A 23,169-nucleotide genomic window follows, 5' to 3' on the forward strand; every position below is an offset into this window, starting at 1 on the left:
ACCTGTTGAAAATGAAAGGATATTTCACATTCTGAACAATGTTCCCATCATGACAAGTTCACCGCTTCATCGGAAGAATCCAGCAAATTAATAGGTAATTCTGATGGAATAATGAAACCTCTCTCGGGTGGAACGTTAATTATCACCCTGCTGGAGGGAAAGGTGGTAATGTGGATTTGCCCCAGAAGGAGGAGAGAGAGAGCTATTTTCAGGGTCAGTGCATTTCTCTTTTCCTTTTTTTATCAGCAGTGAAGCAACACAGGTGAGAAGGAAGTGATTTTTTCTCCCTGTGAGCTGAGAAGCTTTGTGAGTTGGAAACTCTACTCCTTGTAGGAAAGGATTAACACATGACTAGCCCTTCCGTTTGCACAGGGAGGCTGCCCTCTGCAATTGCTGTGAGGGATCCATTAGGATCCGTGTTATTTCGGGAAGTGTCTCTAATGTCCCCCCAAGAGTCATGCACCCAGCTCCCCTTCCTCCTTAACCAGCTCTGGTGACCCAGAGTCTGGGGCTGTTTCACTTTTAAGTTTACCCACCACATGCTGAGCACACACAGCGAGGAGATGGACTGATCTCCATGCCTGTTCTCCTGCATGACAGCTGAGGGTCTGAGGGTCCCAGCTCCCTGGGCTGTACCCTGGCCTCCTTAGGACCACCCTTAAACCTCCCTCTTACCCATTCTGAGCTCCACCATGTTCTCTAAGTATGTCCCCATGGCTTAAAGTACGTTCCTCGTTCTCTTGACTGATTCCTGCTTATCCTTCAGACACTCACTCAGGGGCACCTGCTCCAGGAAGCCTCCTCTGAATCCCCTCGCCCCTCCATCTCAGTTAGATGAACTTCCAAAGTGCCTGCGAAGTACCCCGTGCTCTCCTCTCGCGACCCTGCTCATGCTGGTTGATGTCTCTCTGTTTACTTGCTTCCTGCACGGGACCTTGGTCGTCGGGGAGGCAGTGGTTAGGTCTTTTATCTCATGCTGCCAGGATGGATCCCAGGATCCAGCAGTGGGACTGGCACCTGATAGGAGCTTGCTGGAGATGGGATTAGACGAAGTGCCCCGATGGCAGATGGCGGAGGGGGCCCCCCAGGTTGAAATTCCTGTTACTAGAAATTCCCAGGTTCAAGGGAATTAGGTCCTCCAAGAGGATCTCGGAAGTCAGGGAGAGAATGGACAGTAGAGTGTGAGAATTAGAACATTTTTGGGAAACACCCCACCCCCTGCTTCCTAAAGAAATGCATTGATGGTTCTATCAGTGGGGTCTTATTATTCATCCTGTCACAGGGGGTGGAGGGCACTCCCCTGAATGAAGAGTGTGGAAGAGACCATGTTAAACCTACACTGAGGTATGTTCTATAATTCCCGCAGAGCACGTCCTCGGACTGGGCCTGAAGAGCACTCTGTGAGACATTAATACTCTTCCTTTCCTCTAAGCTCCCCAGTAACACACTAGGTCTTAGGACTGGGGCAGCTTTGGTGTCAGCAGCCTTCATTTCTTCCTTCCCTCCCTCTCTCCGTCTCCTATTTCCTTCCCATCTTTGCCTCCTTCCAGGGCCTTTCTAAGGGTGACACATGAATATATGAATTGTTGTAACAGAGCAGGCCACAGATGTATTCGCATGTGACTGACGGTTGGCCTGCTCACAGGAGCACAGTCTACACATGCTGAGGGGGCCAGTCTCGGGCTGGTAGGGATGCCTCTCCCCCGACAAACTGTTGGTCGGCCATCTGTGAGTGATAAATCAGGTGCCCCAGCCCATGGCCATCCAGAGGAGAAGATTTCTCACTAGGTCTGAGATTCTTAAGAACAGGAGTGGTGTCTTGTTCATCTTGGCTTCCATGTGGTGCGTCACTCACAGTAGGTCCTGGAGAATGCTTGTTGAATAGATGTGCTAGTCTACGACAGTTGTAAATCGCGTGCTAATTACAAACGGCAGAGAAGACTCTGGGAGCCTTCTACCCCAGAGGCCAGGAGCGGAGCCAAGAGTAGCACAGGGTGTGTGCACCACTGAACAGGCAGATGGTAAACACATCCTCAAGTGAGAGAATCCAAGTTGCCATAACCACAAAGCCTGATTGGATGTGATGTCCAGGTTATCTGAACCCTGGACCAGGAGTCTGAGATAAATAGCAAACCTTGCAGCTAGAAACACATTTTCTCATCTTTAAAGTCTTCTAATCCATAGCAAAAAAAAAAAAAAAAAAAGGACAATGGGGTGTCTCTTTTCTAAGCCCAAATGGGGTACCCTCTGTGGTGCTGGCACTTACTCAGGAAACATCTGAATGAATGATTTGGATGTGCAGGCAAGCTGGCAAGGACATCTGTCACAGAGCTGGCGGCCAGCATGGATTTGGCTGGTCCAGCTGGCTGGGCGGGGCTCCCCCTCTTCCCTTGGTGCCCCTTCTGGAGCTGGGGAGGCTGGCTGCCTTCCGAGATAGAGCAAAGCCTTTCTTCTGTGTAAGGAGGTAGTAGTGTATGGAATTTCCTAGGACGCTTCTTCACCTGTTTTATTTGACCCATTTACCACCATTTGCAGAACTTCCTTATCTGAACATTAAGTCCTACCTTTCAAAAGTCCTGGAAGGCCTTTCTCCCAGTTTCCTGATGTGGTAGTTTTATCATCCTCAATCCCAGAGTTGCCGGTGTTTGATGTTTCTGTGTCAGGGCACGTTTTTTTCTGATGGCAGGTTTTTGGCAAAGCCGCCAGCCTCATAAAACAAGGTAATGGTCCTTAGGAAGCAATCACTTTAGCTATTGTTTCACAGCAGTTGCCCCGAAATCCTAGAAAGGACCCAGCAATTTCACTGCAGAGGAGCAAAAGGCACAAAAACAGCAACAGCGGTAGCAGCAGCAGCAGCATGTAGATGATGGCCAGGAAGGTGACTGCTAATTTTACAAGTGCTCAGAGATATTCTGGCACCTTCCTAGGACACCAGGGTCCTGCAGTCACTTTTGCTGGCCGACTTTTCAATCTCCTAGCATTGAACAACTCACGTAAGAAAGAACGTTATTCCCTTGTACAGCATGGCGATTTTCTCTAAGGTCAGTATTGCACATGGGATGCCTGATGGGACATCGCTATAAAAATGGCAGCTAATTACAGGTTAGCAGATAAAACAACACTCTTCTCTGGAGATCTTGTTAGGTGGAAGGGTAAAATAGGCCTGAATGGTATTTGATTTCTTTGTGTTTATCCAAGTCACTGGCCCAGGCAGGAAGGTAATATATGAAAAGGGACATTTTTAGAATAGCTGTTTTTGAATTATGCTCATGAAATATACACTCTGCTAGGAAGGACATGTGGGAAAGCTACACTCTGACTGCATGACTAATTTTTAAAGCCTTGCATAGAGAGAATTCCCCTCAAGAACACAGCTGGGTTATTCCTTCATGGACTGAATGTGTCAATAATGAATTGAACTAAAATGAAATTTTACTCCATTATGGCAAAGTGAACTGAGGAGTGGACACTGGAGCTCGGGTATTACGTAGCAGTTCATACACCAAGTACTATTATTTTATTAACTTTTAAGAACATGTTTTACATAAAAACAGGCAACATCAAAAAAGCTCAGTTGATAAATGAACATAATATATCACAGATGATTTCATCCACATTAACCTACATTTATTAGCTTAAACTGAGAGATTAGGGAAAAAAATTGGATCTCATTCCAGCCTTAATCATGGATACAAATTGTTTGAAAGTTATTTCATTAAGATTCTGAAAATCAAAGATTAACCTGTGCCATCTGATCCATGCAGCAATTGATAAATTCAGTATTTTTGAAGGAAACAGTTTTTTTTTTTCTTGCACCAAATTGAAACCTTTCAGAAACTTGTTTAAATGCATCAGGTTCCTAGCCCACCTTTTCAGTATGCATGAGCAAAATACTATTTAATTTCACACTCAGCTAATCCTTTAATAATTTTCTTTCAGCCAGATTGAAAAAGACCATTATTAATTTCCTAATAAAATTTAACAAAATAGTTATCGAGGATGTGACTCTAACCTTGGACCAGTTTCAATTTCTTTTTATTTTTTCTGAGAATATATCAAAAATTAATGTCAATGGTCAGTGAGAAATTGTCCCTAGAGAATTATTCAAGGTCTTTTTCTTACCACATTCGATTGGACTGGAATGAATTGACATTATAGCATCTTTATCATCACTTTTAAGATCCTACTTTCTCTTAATACCGACAGTGAAGACTTTTAGAACTATTATTTACTTTAAGTTAATAAAGTATATCACAGACAAAAATATACAATTTTACATTGAAGCAACATTAAGGGTCTCACATCAGTTAACCAAAAAAGAATGTTGAGGACATTTACAGGTAGGGTTTAATTGTAGAGATTGCTCTTCCTTTATGAAAAGGTATGAAACTAGAGCTCTCACTTGTCTCCAAGGGCAAGAGATTGCAAACCTCATGATCAAAACACCTGCCGGTTAGAGGCTCACTCACTGAAAAATGATCGCATAGCTTCAGCGTTGAAGCCCGAGAATGACAACAACAAAAAAATCCAAAGGAAAAATAAAAACCACACCACGCAGAGGCATTCTCAGCTTCTACATTGAATTTCCTGTTTCCCACCAGTTTACGACCCTTAATGTTACTGGATGAATGGTTGCATATTTGAGATGATTAAAAAATAAGACTGCCTTAAAAGCACCACCTCCTCAAGTATGTAACTACATACAAATGGAAGATTCCTTCTGACAGACAGTCCTAGGGACCCCATTTGTTACTGTTTCATGTATAAGCACCACTGAGCCAATTTTTAAAGCACATTTGCAGTGATCAAATGTGTCCTCAAGTTTTGCTGATTTTTTTGTCTTTAAACCAAGAAAGTGTGAAGTGCATATCATATTACGTGCTTATCATACCCGAATTGACAAAAATGTTAATTTGGAAATGCTTTTAATCACTATTTTCCTCAACAGACCAGAATGGCTTCATGAAACTTGATTAAATAAAGAAATCCGTATCTCCCAAAGAAGCATATATCTGACCCTCTATCACTGCATGCAAAATAAGGGTCTGTCTGAGAGCATTTTTCCCAAACTCTTAATGGAAATGGCAGACAACACGCAGGAAAGGCTAACCCTTGAACTGACCAACTTCAAGTTTTAAAAAATCTTTGATTGGATTCCCCCCCCGCCCCACCCCGAAATCATATAACAGTTTAAAAAATTAACGATTTACAAATTATAGAAAAGATACATTATCTACAATATATGCCAGGTGACTCATTATTTGTTTTTAAATCCACATCCAAATGAATAATTACATTAAACTACCATCTTGGATCTTGGTGCTTTCTAAAATTCTGAATTCACAATGAGGGAACATACCTGATTTTTTGGTTGTTCTTTTCTCGGGAGAATTGGGCAGAGAAAAGAAGGCGGCGAACCTTCACTCTTTGGAACAGGCCCTCTATAGCAAACTTCAGCCTGGGGCACCTTTTTATGGTCAAATTAAAAACCTTTGAAATTAAAAGTTTATCATGGAAATGCTGACAGATCCTGACCCAGAGACAGGCTAGCAGGCAACACAATAATATTAAGAAAGCTCTCCCTCAAGCACAATTGCCTTTCAGCACAGGGGATAGAGTCGTCTAATGGGCACTGCTGGCCAGCAAACAACCATGATTTAATGTACATGAGCCTTGGTCATACGATAGCTCCGTGACCCTCTAAGCTAAGCCAAGTTTTCTTTTCTTCTATTTTTTTTTCCAACTGAAACATACCTCAAAGGGTAAAGGATTGCAATTTTAGCCTTCATTCATGGATATATTGCTTTTTTCCAACAATATCTGATGGGCCTGTTAACCACCACCCGTGCAGGTCCTGAGCAGGTTCTAGGAAGGTCTCACTGAACACAAAACACCAAGCGTTTTCAGTAGTTTATTTGCAATTTTTTCTCTGCTTATTTTAGTATGCACCACGTGTAAGTTAGATAAGGGCTACAGTAAAAACATTTTCAATGACTGAAATCTTACTTTTCCTTCTAATGATCTGGAGCAAATCACATATTCATTGATTATGACAAATAAAATGATTTCTGCTACAATGTCGAGAAAAAAATGTGTTCATCAATATGAACAGTTCTCATCTACAGAGATGGTTTACACGATGCAAGTAATGAAAGTTTTTTCCTTAACAAGTCTACTACCAAACTGAAACAAAATGAATCTTAAAATTCCCTTGAAAATACCATATGGTTGGTCATGTATCAATAAAGGAAAGACAGTCCCCATTACCAGGCCACCACCATAAGAGCTATATTAAATACTTAGGAAAAAAAATATGGAGACACTTGTGGCAATGATTAAATTGATAATTATAGAGATAGATACACTGCCATAATGGTACATGTTTATTCTATAATAAAGTGAAATAAAAAATAAGATCATTTGGTTATAGAAATTCCTTAAAGAACACCACCACTTAATTATTTCAAACTTGAACTATCCCAAGAATGTTGTGAAAAAAAATAGAAAGTACTGGCTAAAAGCAAAAGCAGTCTGGGTACACCCACGTAATCAGCATGCCTTGTGCTTGTCTGTTAACCCTCTGAGTACATCTCTGACATTCAGGATCTCAATAGCTTAGTGCTGAAAAGATTGCATTCCATCTGATTACTCAATATTTCTACTTGACAGGTCACATTCCGCTGTTTATTCAGCATAGATCGCTCAAATTCTACAGCGATGCACTGGGATCCCCATGCTGAATGGCCCTGCATTCTTCCGAGCTACCCCTCTGCAGTGTTCTGGGAAACACGCCACAGCTTCACACGGTCCACAGTCCTTCAAGACTTGGATGGAAAAAGGCCTGAGCCATGCACTGTAAGGTCTGTACACTAGATATTGGAGCAATACATGTAATGCCCACGGGAAAAGCAGTAATTCAGAGAAATTCACAATCTATTGTAGGTAGGTCTCTGCCCATAGGATTTTTTCATATTCCCACATTTAGAGTTAAGGCCAAGCTATTTACCTACTCCTTAGTCTTACTTAGAATAGTGCTTTGCTTTAGAGTTCTAGAGAAAGCAGTCGTTTCTGACCAGTTCAGGGAACTTTACTAATATGGAATCTACCTACGCGCCGCACCCTTCCTCGTGTTCTGCCCTCCTCCTCCCCAAGAAACCCAGCTGATTTGTGCTACTTTGTGATGTTGTGTATTAAGCTTTCAGGACCCTCTAAAAGGGAGTGGGGGGCAGGGGGGAATCTCAATAAATGATCTAATATATACATGGCAAGACAACACAGACCGAAGAGATAAACCTAAATGTGAAAGAGCAAAAAACTGGGGGAACAATTTTGCAAAAGTCATGACATGCTGTGATTTTAAAATCTAGAGTAATATAGACCATACCTTCATCAGTTGGAGAGTAAAAAGCAGCCATCGAAGATCCATCTGTATTTGAAAGTAAGGACTGACTGTGGAAGTGCTGCACACAGATTTCAAGACTTTCAGGTACTGAAGTATATTTCAAAGCCGAGACAGTGAGTGCTGTTCAGCCATCTAGATGCAAATTTCATGAGCCATCACTCACTGGTTGTCTCCCGGGCCACACAGTTGAGCAAACCTTAGGAGGACATTTGAGTCGGGCCCCTGCCTCCCAACACCATGGCCAGCCTCCCCACTAAGCATCGCAGTGACTACAGGCTGCCTCAGGCCCCCATTCTGAACGTGACACACTGCAGTAGAAGCTCACCGGGGGAGACACAGGGCTAGGGAGAAAGATTTGGTAACAGGAGTAAAATACATGTGTCGGATAGGACTTGGCCCAAAGAGAGAAAACAGCATCTCCCTCTGGATGGCTAAAGACAGTGCTATAAAAAGGTCATCTTGGGCTTCCCTGGTGGCGCAGTGGTTGAGAGTCCGCCTGCCGATGCAGGGGACATGGGTTCGTGCCCTCGTCTGGGAAGATCCCACATGCCGCGGAGCGGCTGGGCCCATGAGCCATGGCCGCTGAGTCTGCGCGTCCGGAGCCTGTGCTCCGCAACGGGAGAGGCCACAACCGTGAGAGGCCTGCGTACCGCAAAAAAAAAAAAAAAAGTCATCTTAGGGAGTGGAAGTTTTATCCTCAGGAATACCCTCTAGGTCTCCCATTCCTGTTCTCCCTGAGAGACTATTATGTAGGTAACCCAAAGATGCACATGGAATTATCTTCCCAATGGTTTATTTCTTTAAAAACCATTTTGAGACTATTCTAGATTGTTTGCCCACTCTGCTTTCTCCTCGGCCATCTTGCAGAGCACCTGCCTCTGGGCCCCTATGACCCGGTGCTCCTCCTTTTTACGGATTCCATACTCTATGTGGATTGCACACTGAAGACTGAAATGCATGAAAAAGCAGGTGAGAAAAAGAACAGGATCTTGTTGCCTCTTTCTGTTTGACATTCCAGCCCTATAGAGCACCTGGCAATTTATTGCTCTTTTCCACCAGTTGTGTGTTTTGTTTGTTTTTTCCTGTAGAGGTCTCATACTGAGCAGGCAGACTCTCACTCACCAAACACAGGACAAGATATGGTGCCTTCCTGAGGGTCTGCGCTGGCAGTAGCAGCAGCTGAAGTGGAAGCAGCATTTCTGGGGCGTCATCAGCACATCTTCATATGGAGGCAATTTGGGGGTGAGGGCACCATCTATATCCTGGGTCAGGCTGTTGGTCACAGGCCCAAGTCCCTCCACTCAGGATGCAGGACTCAGGGCAGCTGACAGTTAGACCTCCAATGCAAAAAAAGCCCCTTTCTTAATAGGATTGTGAAGAGGAAAGAGGGGGTGCTGATGCTTAAGTTATAAACCTGCCATGTTCTAAACCCACAAAAAAGGACACGCAAGATATCATTCTAGACACTCTTCTTGTCTGGACATCTCAGCATCTAATAACAACCCCTTGATCTGCAGCAAAGTCAAGAAACATGTGTGTATAAATCCAAAGGCCTGAAAAATCCCCCAAGGGTTCCCCATAAAATCCTATGCACTCAGAGGGTTAACAAGTGCTATGTTACATACTGCAGATCCTAGATTGACTGATGAAAACATTCATTGCTTCTATGTTTAAAAAAGTTGCAAAGTAGCCTTAACCCTTTGAGGACCCGATTAGCAGCAAGTTGCCATCTCCACCAACGACAAGTCACAGTCCCATTCAGCAAAGGGAAATCGCTACAAGGATACCAGAAAACACACTGTTCTGCTCGGCCATTCAAGCATTGAGTGCTAGGTAGATCAGATGAAACTGTTTTACATAAATTTGGAAAAACAAATCTCAGAGTCTCAAAGGGTTAAGCTAGGACTTTGAGTAAAAGGGTCTTGTTAAAAGGGCGAGTTTGGGGAGCGAACAGTCTCGGAGGAGCTCGGGGAGTAGTCTTCCGATTCCGAGTTGAGTTCGGGCGGAGCTGGCTGGGCCTTGTACCGGCTCCTCACATCCGGGTGGCGTCTTCGTCGGAAAACCTGCCTCTCCTTATCAAGAGCGGTGGTCTAGCAGGGGCATAAAATGAGAAAGAGGACAATTAGGCTGAAGGAAATGGCAAAAGGAATGATTTCTGGAACTTTCTGAGGTCAGAAAAATATGCTGGCTAAGTTAACCTGTCCACGATGACTCACTTTTGGTGACCACAGTCACCACTGCTGGGGTGCCCTCTGCTCCCCCACAAGCAGCTCCTAAGGGCACCTGGTCATGACATCGCAGGCACAGGCAGGATGGATGATGTTGTGGGTTCAACAGCTCCCTGGCCCTCCCCAGACCTCCGCTAGCACCACATCTGATACCCTCGGTCGCTCCCAGCCTAGCCAGAGACCCCCTGGTAAATGGGAGCCTCAGGCCTGTGTGTCTGACACGTGAGGACGCCAGGCATGTCTCGTTCATCAACATTCAGCTCCAGGCAGCTGTCTAATAAAGATGAGAGGTGATGAAGTTGTCACACATGGAAACAGAGCCACAAGCTCGTCCTGTTATTTTAGCACCTCCTCATTCTAAATGATCTTATTATCTGTTGATGAGGGAGTATGGCTCAGTCTCTGGCAAGGATGGGTTTAATCTGAATGAACCCAATGCCTGAAATTGAAAACTGCTTTGAATGCAGTTAAACCTGATGGAAACCTTCCCATGGATTTTCCTTTACAAAGTTCATTTTCATTGTAGTGTGTGGTAATTTACGAAACTGAAGTTCGATGTTGTAGGTATTCCAACTCTTGGGCCCTATGCCTCCTTTTCCTGAGGAAACCTCATATGATCTCCAGGATATGCTCTCTAGCCATAGCTCTGGAAGTTATTATGACATCAGGATTGGGAAGGGCATGACTTCATTACAGATTTAATGGGTGTGAGGAGGAACGGATCATTACAGAGAAACCTTACACAGAGGGCAGAAGAGCAGGTACCAAGCCTGAAGAAAAATGCAGAACACATATAAAAGTTGAAGGCATCCTTGCTTGAAAGTCCCTCTTTAAAAGGATGTAGCCTGGAGGTTATTCTGCTTTTAAGAGATTACTTTTCCTCTACAGGGATATATACCACCATTTTTCCTCTTAGAAATTTACTGTTAGCTTCTTCAAAGAACAGAGATAAATTTATAGCCAGCCGGGTTCTGAGAACAAAGTGAAAACTAAGCCCCTCATACAATTGCAGTGTAGCATTAGAGCAATCTCAGATCTAAAATGGGGCAATCAAAGTTCCAGAATGAAGTAATAAAGAAAGAGAGGCAGTGTGTAGAAACCAGTACAGTAAATGGCTTCATGAGGCTGAATTGTTCTGCTTTAAAAACTATCTGAATAACAGTGTTACAAATCAATGAGCAAGATAAACTTTAATAATTCACTTCTCGTTTCACTAGATTGTTAATACAATGATTCAATAACTGGTGTGTTGAAATGTCTACCTTTGATTCTTCGAAGTGTCGAATTTTTAAGGACCCTCAACTCACATACATAGCTCTTGGTCTTATACCCACCGATTTTATGATATTTTTCAGCATCATAAATCCAAATTCCTAACTTTATTTAAAACATTGTAAAGTTACAACAACACATGGTATTTTGCTTTCAAAGCAAACTGAAAATGCTCTGTTTGTGTAGAGTTGAATGTAAAAAACAGGCGTCTATTTAGTCTGACACATAAAAACCACTCTGTAGTTAATCCAAGAGTAATATAAACGCTTCTCTTGGTCATAAAAAATATTTTTATTTCTACCTTCTTGAGAAAGAAAACAGTCACTGGCATGGGACTAATACTGACTAGTGGACTGAGGTTCTCTAGTGTCGGGGAGAAAAATTGCACAGCGGGTTTGTAGTCAGAAATTTTGAGTCCTGTTCCGTCCACTGCTGACCATGGGAACCGTTCACTCAGTTCTCAGTTAAATAAGGAGCAGGGATAACGCCCTCCCACCCTCCAGAGTTGCTATATATAAAAATGGATGTGCAAATGCTTTCAAAATGGTGAAGACTCCCAGAAATGGAAGGTGGTGTTTTGTTTTGTTTTTTCTTTACAATGTAAGATATTGTTTTGAAATGAAGGAACTGCAGGTCAGAGGAAAACAATGCAAAACAAAGCTCTCATTAGAACTTACCTCAGAGCACCTTCCCTCCCTGCCTACTCTCACTGGCACCTTCTCCATATTTACCTCGTCTCCCCATAACTGACTCAATTATTCCAAGTCACTCTCTTGGCTGTCAGCACCGAAATAAGCCATTTCTCCACCAATACTGTAACGCAGTTTATGCAGACGCTGGTGGCACTCATGGGCTTGGATGGTCCCATCCCCCTCATTTTCATGTTCATTTGTCCAGATGCTCATAAGGTCAGTCACATATCCTCTTCCTTACTTGTCCCTCTGCCTGGACAGCCCTTGCTCTGTCCCATTTAAGCAGTCAGTCCTGGCCACTCCTGCCAGTTTCTCTAGTTAGCAGCTTTTAAATGCTGGCCTTTGTTGACGGGCCTTCATGCTCAAATGCTCCTGAGCTTTCAGTTGTGCTGATTCACCAGTAACTTCACAGCAGCTATTTTTGGAGACATAGCATGTCATGACCACAGGTCATGGAAAAGGGTGTGATGGTTCTTTCTGTTGGATGTATAGACTCTTAGAATTGAAAGAGCATTTATAAAGCATTCTTCGCCCAGGGCTTTGCCTTTACAGGCAGGGAAACTGAGGCCCAGGTATGTGGAGAGACTTGCCCGTATCGCATCACTGACTAGGAATAGAACTCAGTTCTCCTCCCACGTGAGGCCCAGGCAATTTCTTCCCATTTAAAGTCTATTGAAACAGAACTCAAAGGAGCCACCGCACTCCAGTGGTTCCCTCCTCCGGTCCTAGCCAGGGTGAGCCAGGGAGGAGATAGCACGAGCAGCGTCAGAGGCCAAAAGACTAGAGCTTCACGTGCTGATGGCCCGAGAGCTCTCTCAGAGACAGCAAGCCAGCCTCCACCACGTGGACAATCCCATTCTGGGCCTGTAAACTCCTAGGGAGACCTGGGTCTGCTGATTGATAAGACAGGCAGTTCCTGACTCACCCAGGTCCTTGAAACATTCTCAAATGCTACACAAGCAATGCTTAGTGCCCCCAACAGACTTGCTCCCAAAGATGACTGAGAGGGCATCACTGTCCACAGACCTCTCCTCCCAGGGCTCTTGCTTATTCTGCTTCTGGCTCTATGGACTGTGGTTCATTTTAAGAACCTCTCTGTGTTCCCACGAAGCCCAGTACAGCGATCACTGTGCATCCTGCCTGCAACGCAATCGACTCTGATGCACTGTCTTCCCTGCCACATTGTAGACTCTGTGGAGGGCAAGATCAAGTCTGGGCATCCTGTCTGTGTTCCCCACAGCTCTTAGCACACAGGAGATACTCTCTAAGTGCTGTGGCTTTAGAAATATGAGAAAGCACAACAGAGGTCGCATTATTTCCCTCTAGAGCAGCCAACCCCCAGCCCATCCTGCACACAGCAGGTCCAATTTGTTTACAATTCCTCATAAAGTTGGACTCCTTGTCCTAACAGCCACAATGTGCTTACAATAAAAACTTCCAGGGTCTAGTTCCTGTTATTACTCAAAGCGATCACTGTGATATCAGCAGACCTCATGTCCCCGTTAGTGGGCACAGCATCCATTTAGCTTACGGTTAACCACGCCTCGGTTTCCCTTTGGAAATCCCCTGCTCACGTAATCTGTGGTTCCAGTGAAGGGGACCCTACCTCCATCTCTGAGGGTGGGGTGCAGATGGGTTTGTGACCCAGAAGCAAGCCTGTGCTGTGTTCGCCAATACCCGTGATTGGTTCAGGATGGGCACCCGACCCAGTTCACGGGACATGAGGAGACTTTCACTGAGACTGCACATTCACAGTGAATCCCAACTGAGAGGATAGCAAGCCTGGAGCTGCTTCCCACATCCTGGTACCACGTGAAGTTCCAGACTAAAGCCATCATGGGGAGGCAGAGTGGAGGGATAGAAAGAAACCAAGCCCTACCGAGTGCTGAATCCACACATCACTGAAGCCAGACCCAACCTTTGGACCTTTCAGATTATATAAAATCATACTTCTTCTTTTTGCTGAAAGCCAGTTTGGTTTGGGTTTTCTTCCCTTGCAATCCAAACAGTCCAAACTGATATCTCTCTGAAGGTACTTTAATCACGCTCACCTCTGCATCCTGGCTTACCGTGTTCACCAACCTGACATCACCTCTCCCACTTCCTGCCCACTCGCATTTCTCTATTTTCCAAGATTTGATCAAATTTTACCTTCTGCATCACACTTTTTCTTTCTAAATTCCTCAGGCAAGTATTGTCTTGACCAAACCTTTGACACTTACTGCACACAGGCCTATTACCTTTCCTGTGCATATTTCCCAAATCCCATGCAAGCTGCTCTAGGGTAGGATCTGAAACTTCTTTGCATTTTTCCAGAATGCCTAGCCAACTGTGACACACATATAAGGGACATATTAAATGTTTCTCAGTTAATACAGAATTAGATTATTTTAGGTGATTACGTACTTTCCGAATAGCAATGACAAAAGAAAACAGAACCCCGAACAACTCTATAATACAAAAGAGTAAGAAGTCAAAGGTATTATGAGTCCAATATTTAAGAGTGCAATTTGTTTTAGATATGATCAAATGCTTACATTAGATAACATTAATCACTTCATATATTTATCTACTCAACAACTACATATTGTGGTCCAATTCCTTATCACAGTAAGCACTGTTATATATGATATCTTTAGAATTTTAAGTGTAGCTGTAAAATTAATTGCCTCTAAAATCTGTACAGTTAAAATTTTACAGTTGAATTCTGTGGCCCAACATGTAGTTCAAGACAGATGAATTCAGCAAAGAAATAGAAATAATAGGCCAACACATAATTTTTTAAAGTATTGCTATAAAAATATATATTATCCAACTGATAATTTTATCCCCAGAAAACATTCAAAACATAACTTTCCCTCTGAAGTGCTGTATCATAGATTTAAATTCAGGGCCCTTTCAACCATTTCTGAAAGACTGCTTTCCTCTTTCTCAATCACAAAAATTTCCCAGATATCAAGGAAATTGGGTCTCTCCTCCCTAATGCCTATCTTTGTAAGGTAAGGTGGTCCTAAGTCTTGATGTTCCATTAAAACTTAAGACTTCCTAACGGATTTATTATTTTATTGGTTATTTTGCTCACGGTTTGCAGCTTTGTGGAACAGACATGAATGGACTTGCAGTAGAATTCCCAAGTGTTTCCTCAGTAAGTTATCACTTCATTAAAAGCTCGTAAGACAATCTGAAGCCTGCATTATCACATTTTGGTGCTAAGTATCACAGGTTAGAGGTGAGCAAGAAATCTCTTGAGATTCTGGAGCTGACCAGTAGTAACCAAATAGGAAGCTCTAATCTAGTTATTTAAAATATGTACCCAATAACAACGGCTATGTCGTGTGCGGGGCTATAGCCAGCTAACAGTGGACTGGGGGATCCTGACAGACCAAATAACTGACCAAATAAAATGATATGGAGAAACTAATATAAACCTGCTCTACATGAAAGAAACACTGCATATCCCTACCTCAGACCGCAAGCTCTTGGTGATCAGAGTGTCCTTAGGAGATGCTAGATGAAGTGTGAAAACCGAGGAACGGTAAGATCATGCCAGTTACCTCAGCAAATCTGGGGGCGACACACATAGCAGTTGGAGCTCTTAGAGAAATTCATATCCATCACGTTTTGGTGCCTGCCCTAACACCAAGCATGCGCAAATCAGAGACGGTGCTTGCCTAATACCCAGAAAACGTATTCCAACAATAGATAGATCTTTGGCCTTTTCTGTTACAATAAAACAACACCATCCTCCACACAGTACTCAGATATTTTAAATCTTCTTTCTGACATTAAATTTGGAAATCAGCATAAATACCTAGGAGGTACCCATCTGGCCTATCTTTGCAATGTTATAGGAAAAATACAGCATGGAGGTGGAAGGTCAGGAATGAAGTGAGAATATGAATTGGAGCATTACTTTGTTTTTGCAAGTCTGAGTCACCCACATCTGTGTAATGCTTGCCTTGTCTGGTAGCTTTAGCTTAATCCCCTTGGTAGCAGCAGCAGGGGGAAGTCAGGAGAACCAGCTTTTTGTCCTAGCTCAGCTGATTATGTGACCTTGGACACGTTTTCTAACCACATCAAGCCATTTCCCAGTCCACAGCCTGAGCTGAAGTACAGTGCCTCACTCCTAGGGAAACTTCCACCTATGAAATACCTGAATATGCTTAATATCACCATCAATCTACTAAAATGGGTTATGTTTTTCTCTTCGTAAACAACAGGCCTTCCAGTCTATGGATCAAAAATATTTCTGTTCTGCACTATGTGCAGGACCCACAAGAGATGTACCTCGTTTAAGTTCGGAGGCAATGTTTCCTGTCGTGGCAGTAATTATTGGATTTAAGTAACTGCATTTTTCAGAGGCGAACGGTGACTGTTTTTCCTTCTTCGCTTTTCTTAATTTATTGCCAGCCATCCCAAACAGTCTTCATTTCATTAATAAAAGAACATTATCGTGCATGTTGCCTTTGAGCCCATCCATTATTCATACTACCTAGGAGACTGAGCCAGGGATGCAGCTGTTGGGGCATTAATCTCAGGAACGCTCTCTCCTTTGCTTGCCCTTACTCTGTAGGGACTGAGTTACGATTTGCTTGCCACTTTGGAAATGTTTTGCTTGCTAGTAAAATTAAACTGACACCTAGATTGATATATCCACCCTTCTCATTTTTTTTTTTTTTTTTGGCTTGCTGTCATGCTTATTATGGTTCTGTTTCGTTTTGCTTTAATATCCCTTTGGGGTCTCGCCAGGCAGGAACTGCACAGTATCTGGGTCTAAGACACGGTATTTCCCTAAAGTGCAGGTGACCATTTAAATGGCAAAAGCAGGCTTCATGAAACCAGCGGCCTTCAAAGCTCCTTTCTAGGTACCCGTCTCTTAGATGTGATTCCGCATTTCCCCACCACGTCATAAATATAGGCTCCTCCCGCTGATCTGGTTCTTAATAGAATCCCACATTGGTCCAACTCTGCAGAGGGTTGCTGATGGCCTCCCATCAGGGGGTCAAAATGACAGTCAGTTGCTGAGGTCAGGTTTCTAGAGGGCAAAATTCACGTGTTTCTTCTGCCCTACGGCCCCTGATTTTCTCACAGAGGAAGCTAAGCTGAGCTGCCATGTTGTTTTTCCTTCATCATGCCAGTAAACTAAAGGACAGCTGTAGGCACAGTTTATCTTAAGAAAATCTATGAAAATTTAGAACTTACGAAGCAGGTAGATTAAGGGGTAACTCCTCTTATTACAAAAACAATTTTTTTAGCTTTGCCGAAGAATTACTCTTGGGTTGCTATAGTGGGATGCTACTGTAGAGCATCTCATATGTGATTTGATTGTCCAAACTCTTAAAAAAACAAATTTATCTTCACAATCAAGGTTTCTCTATAGTAATGGTCCCTTCATGGGAAAATTCAATCATTCATTAATTTAACAAATATTTATTGAAGTGCCTTCTATGTGCCGTGCATTCCACTAGCTGGTGGTGATACAGCTTTTAACAAGCCTGCCAGGTGGTGCTTTTTTTCTTTTTCTTTTTTTTTTTTTTTTTTAATTTGGCCACGCCACACAGCTTGTGGGATCTTAGTTCCCTGACCAGGGATCGAACCAGGGCCGCAGCAGCGAAAGTGCCGAGTTCTAACCACTGGACTGCCAGGGAACTCCCTGTCTTTTAATTTAGAAACATTTTTCTCCTACAATAGGAATTGAGAAACTTTTTCTGGGAAGACCAAGAGTTAATACTTTAGACTTTGTAGGCTATATGATTCTCTGACACAACTACTCAATTCTGCCCTTGTAGAGTAGAAGCAACCACAGGTAATTTATAAATGAATGGGTGTGGCTGTGTGCCAATAAAACTTTATTTAAAAACCAGGCAGTGAGCTAGATTTGGCCCATTGGCTGGCTGTAATTTGCCAACCCCTGCCCTAGAGGATAACTTTTTAAACTTACACTTCATCAGGATTTGGGGCTATAGAGTAAGTAAAATTTAATGCCCCCAATTCATGAATAATCTAACATATAAGTTATTCAATAGTTTATCCCAATCAGAACATCAAAAAAGGTCACGGTTCTACTTTAATTACAAATGCTTAGATCTGGAGAGAGATCAGTTTTCCCAGGAAAATCTGTCTCTCATGTGGTGTGGAGTGGATGATTCTATCTTTTCTGGGCTCCTCATTTGGGCTGGGTCCATGGAGGTGCTTTTGCACAGGCCACTCATGTCATCTTCATGACAGATGTGGAAGGTTGGTTGATAATACTCGTCTCATTTTTATAGATGGGAAAATTAAGAATCAGAGGAGGAACGTGTACCTTGCCCAAGGTCACAACACAGTAAGTAGGACAGGCTGGATCCAAAACCAGGGCTTCCTGACACCAAAGCCACAAACTCTCTGTGCAACTCTCCATGCACAGAGCTGCCAATCTTTAATCAAGTTGGTTTCATTTCAATTTTCAAGACTTTTTAGTTTCTAGAAGTGTCATGTGTTTCACATGTATTTGAGAATTGTTTGACTTCAGCATATGGATATTTACACTCTTTCTTAATAGAATAACAGTGTGTCAATACTTATGATTAAGTTCTTTATGATTATTCTTTCCTACACATTTATACCTGATAAAACCTACATCCTATCCGTAAACATCACTGAGGAACATACGGAGGCAAAGTATGGCAGGAAAGAATACATAGAATAGAGTGTAGGCATCTTTTTAAATCATAAAGGGGGAAAGAGGTTCTGAAGCAAGATGAAAATAAATACGATACCACAAAATTGTCCATCAATACCGAATCACCAGGAATCTCAGGAAAACATATACAGTTTACACCCAATCAGTAAGTCTTGGAATGCCATGGAAATTTCTCATTTCTAATAGCAAGTACGTTAAGTTTTAAAAAGACAAATATATATATATATATATAAATAATATATATTGTTGGGACCTGCTCTTAAGGGGGCTCTGAAGGTAAAACGAAACAAAATAAAATCTCAAACAGCGAGCAACCTGTTGTTTGACTTGGTAAAATAACACAGATGTCTCCCTAGCCCTGTGTCTCTCTCTATGACCATTTGTGGAACTATAATACAAAGTACTGCGGCCCAGCTTTTGAGCCTCCTGGCCAATAACTCACTTTTTAGCATCACGGTACAGCTGCCCTACCAAACCTCATACCTCCCCTATACTTTTCTCTGCAATCACAGTTTGGATGGTTTTGAAGTTTAAATCTATGCCTCTTCTATGTGTTAAGTGCTGGGGTACGGAGGGTGGTTAATCCCTTCCTAGAACAGAGGCCCCTCTCCTTCCTTCCTGCAGCGCTTTTTACACTCATGGAGCATGGGGAGACCTTTCTCGACGGCAGAGCAAGGCCAAGGCCACCATCCCTAAAGCAACCTGTGCCCTGCAACTTGCTGTGTGCCTTTGGAACCCTCTTCACACCACGTGGGGGGGTTCCTCTCTGGCTTTTGTGCGAACCGGTCTTCCAAACCTGCGCCGAGCTAGATGCATTTAACTGACCCCACTCCTTTTCACGCCCGAGCACGACAGCATTTAATAGCCTTGCAAGGGCTGCGTACGGCTGCTGCCGCTCTGCCTCGTTACTTGCTGTTTCAGGACAGTGCTTGAATCTAGTACGCACACGAGTCACGTCAGGCCTGACCTCAACCCCCCTTCTGTCCTAGCTCACCTCTGTGTTATCTCTCATTTGGCATTCTTAGCGTATGTCTTGTTTTGATATTTGTTTCATTTAATCAGGTTCTGGCTGTTGCCTTGTTCCGCATGCAGAAGATGCAGGAATTCTTCTCCATGTGCTGCTGGCACAGTACCTGCCACAGGGACAGCTTCACTTGAGAGAGGCAGGGATGTGTGTGAGAGGGTGGAATGGCTCATTCCTGGAAGACGCTTACCTCCAGACTCTGGGGCACAGGAGCAAAAGGTCTCCCAGAAAAGGAAGCTATGCAGGATGCTGCTGCCCTGGCTACCGCTTGGAAGCATCCCTCTGTTCGAGGCAGGAGAATGAATGCAAGGAGGAGGCATGGCCCCCACCATGTCTCCAATCCCCAAAAAGCCTACTAAGAGGGGCATGCCAATTCTGGGCACCCCGAAGAGCCGTTTCCCAAGCCTCTGCCCTGATGTGAGCTGCTTTACAAAACACAAGCTCCTCTCCCAGGCGTTCCGCTCAGAGCAGTGAAAACAGCCAGGAGCACTTGTAAACACAACAATGGGGAGTGGGGATGTTTCACCTGCAATGATTGCTTATGTTAAAAAGTTGGCTGCCACCATGGTTAGACAAATGCTCCCACTTCCAAGGAGATAAAAGGCGAGCATCTGTAATCAGTGAGGAGAGTGTGTTCGTTCCGGGCTAAATGGCATTATAAAACTTCCTAATTAAGCATATACACCGATGAGTTTTTAGCATCATTTCTCCAATTTAGCTTTACATACTGGGTGTGCTGTTTAGTACAGCATTATCTATAAACGTTGTTGTTACTGCCCCCAGCTGGAAAGCAGAGCAGTTTATGTGGGAAAGAAAAAAGAGATTATCTTCCATCTGCTCCTGCCCATTATTCAGGGATGTGTCATTTTGTCTGCTGATGGGAACCATCGCTAGGATTTTAGTCAAATGACCTTTTTATACTTGGCTACGTTTATTAATTACTGTTTATTTGGTGTTTTGCACTCACCCCTAAGCCCACAAATTTAGTAATATAATTTTCTAGAGGTTTTTTTTTCGAAATTTATGTGTAATTTGTGTTATACAAATATGCACAATTGTAATTAGACATGTTTGATGCCTATTTTTAATTGTATATCGACTATACTCATAAATGTTTGGTTAATATGCCTGAGGTTAGGAGACATACAATTAAAAAAGGATGGAGCATGATTCGATTTATAGAAAGAACAAAACCAGGCAAAGCTAATTAATGCGGACAGACTGCAGGTCAGCATTTACCCTTAGGGCTACGTTGAGATGTGCACTCTTCAAAATGTGTATTATCTTTCAGGAAAAAGTAAAAGATGGATGGATCATCTTCCATGTAAAGAGTCTGCACAAAGGCAAATCATAATTGATTCGCACCCCCCCACACACACAAAAAAAGGTGAAAAATAAAAAAGTTCTTTCTGTATCTAGAAAGCTATTTATTTAGGTAAATAAAAAGGTGAGTGTGCAACTCCTGTATGCAGATATGCCTAGAAGATACAAACAGCCTTCTATGTAAAACTGACTTTGATATTTATTGAAGTTTGGGTATTTTCTTGCTTTCAGCAGGCTTAGAAATTATCATGATCTTAGATATTTGGAGAGTTTGTCAAAGGGTGGCCTTTTCTGCATCTCTAATGCCTTTGATTCTAGTGTCTAATTAGACTAAAAAATTAAGAGTAATAATTGGGGGTTAAATTGTATATTATATATGTTATTCTTTCTTTTCTTTCCTTTTTTTTTTTTTTTTTTTAAAACAACTTGGTCTATTCCATGAACAGCATAAGGCACCATCGTTTGGGGGAAATGCCAAACCCAGTGGAATTTTTTCTTAGCAAACGCTAAGATGTGGAGCTTTACCTGGAGATCATTTCAGAAACATTAAGATGGAGGAGAAAAGTTGCCTAGCACTTCTCAGAGTTCATTCCTCATATCATCAAAACTCATCCTGCCTGTGGATAACTTAAAGAGACACAAACAATGCCCCTTGAAGGAAATGCCAGTGCCGTTGACTGGAATAGAAAACGATTGGATAGAATTCTTAACCCAGTTAAAAAAAAATCGATACCTCCCATAGTCCCTTTTGCTTGAGCACATAAGCCAGCTAAGTAATCTGACCGTTACAAAATATCGAAAAATAAATTCATGCAATAGCTAGTACATAAAGGGATTTCCAGGGGGAGAGAGGTAACAATAAAACAAAAACAAAATGAAACAAAAAGGTGGAGGATTTGAAAACACAAGCTTACCAACACACACAATGCATTCTATAGCTCACTGTGCTCAGAGGAGCTTCTATGACTAAGGTGTAAATGCATTGTTTCATCCATCTACTAAGGTTAAGGTCGGGCTTGATGATTTTAAAATGACAGTATATACTTCTATAGAACATATACTAAGGTACTATTGTTCTTCCATTTGTTAAGGGACAAAACACTAGAAATCATTGTTTTAATTAGCAACATCAGGCAAATGCTTTGACATTAACACTAAATATACTGTCCTTTTAACTGTAAGGAAAATTGATACTGAGCATGTGCAATGGAAAGAAAGCTGGCAAATGTCAGTGTGAATAATGGGGTGAAAAAAAAGAATGAGGGGGTGTGGCATCTCAATCAAGATTAAAATGAAACTGATAAAGCAGCATATGGACTGGATAACAAATCAAAAGCATGTTTATCCACTGAAGGAACTGGTTAATGGAGACTGCCAGCACGTTGCCATGGAAACACTGACTTGAGCTGCACCATCTCATACCTTATCCAATACATTCCTGGTTGTTGGTAGTAGTCCAAAGACCCTGATCTCTTGATGGTAAACCCGTGGTCCAGCTGAGCAGAGAGAAATGGGGGCAACTCAGTGGATCGACATTGTGCTAAAGTATTAAGACTCCAGACCAAGCTGTTCTTCATCGACTATATATGTATATAGAGTTACGATGCCTCTTCTGCAGGGTGACTAGCTAATATCCTAAATCTGCACATTGAAAATAAAAAAGGCGAGAAAAGACACTAATCCCCCATGAATATCTCGGAGGCCAATTTGTTAGAAAAGATCTAATTTGTCAAACAAGGTTTTGAATGCACACTTAATAATATCCTCTCAATTTCAAAAGATATAAACACGTCTTCATATTCTAGAGCAATGGAAAATGCTTTACAATAAAGTGCTGAAATCAGCTTTAGCCACCTAAGAGAAAGCAGATTGGACGCCCACCCCCCAAATCTTACCCCATGAAGCTTAAGTTTGAGGCCTTCATAAATATGAAATAAAAGAATCAAGTTTTGAATCCCCATAAATCACAGCAATTTGGATTTCTTTCCTTAAGAGTTAATCTTCAGAAGCAGAGCTGTTCTTAAAGGTGAATCAATTACATTTCTGAACTAAAAAGGTATGGTATAAAACAGTAAATTTTCTCCAAGAAAATAAAATGAAAAATAATTTTCGCTGTATATTAAAAATGCATATGTACAGTTAAGTGCTTATGATTAACAAAAGGTACAATAAATAGAAGACAGGATAAGTTCTCAAAGTTGTTCCTCCTGGAATAAGTTGTTAGCCTTTGGCTACCTAGGAATAGAAGATTCAGTCCCCAGATTTGAGAAACAATAATCATGCTGTATGCCCACTCCCCCATTCTGCCCGTGAGAGGATGCAAGTTGACCACCTTTCTTTCTGGAGAGGCTCATGAATGCTTTCAAGTGTGGTACTGGCATGATGCTGATGACAGTTTCTACTACAAAATTCACAAACGCATTTCAAAAACATGCCGGGGCACTTGTTCAAACTAAAAACTGCTCAGAAGATTCGGTATTCTGATTATAAACTAGGCTATCCCAGTGTTCACGGAACAGCAATGTGAGATTTTAATCTTTTTAAAA

At 42.4% G+C, this 23,169-nt stretch overlaps 1 protein-coding gene across 6 annotated transcripts in view; it reads right to left on the bottom strand.

Moving 5' to 3' along the window:
- Window positions 1–9,325: 9,325 nt before the first annotated feature.
- Window positions 9,326–23,169, bottom strand: part of DCLK1 (doublecortin like kinase 1) — a gene marked incomplete at both ends in the record, with an annotated part of 324,629 nt that continues 310,785 nt past the window's right edge. For 3 of the 6 annotated variants that reach the window (XM_082859405.1, XM_082859404.1, XM_082859402.1), the window contains 2 exons: window positions 9,326–9,492; window positions 22,046–22,119. In XM_082859405.1, coding sequence (XP_082715531.1) covers window positions 9,435–9,492; window positions 22,046–22,119 — 132 coding nt within the window. The remainder of the gene's footprint in view (window positions 9,493–22,045; window positions 22,120–23,169) is intronic. The other 3 variants (XM_082859399.1, XM_082859401.1, XM_082859400.1) reach the window with 1 other exon arrangement.

Source organism: Leucopleurus acutus, assembly GCF_964270905.1.
Source record: "Leucopleurus acutus genome assembly, chromosome: 18".
Lineage (NCBI taxonomy): Eukaryota > Metazoa > Chordata > Mammalia > Artiodactyla > Delphinidae > Leucopleurus > Leucopleurus acutus.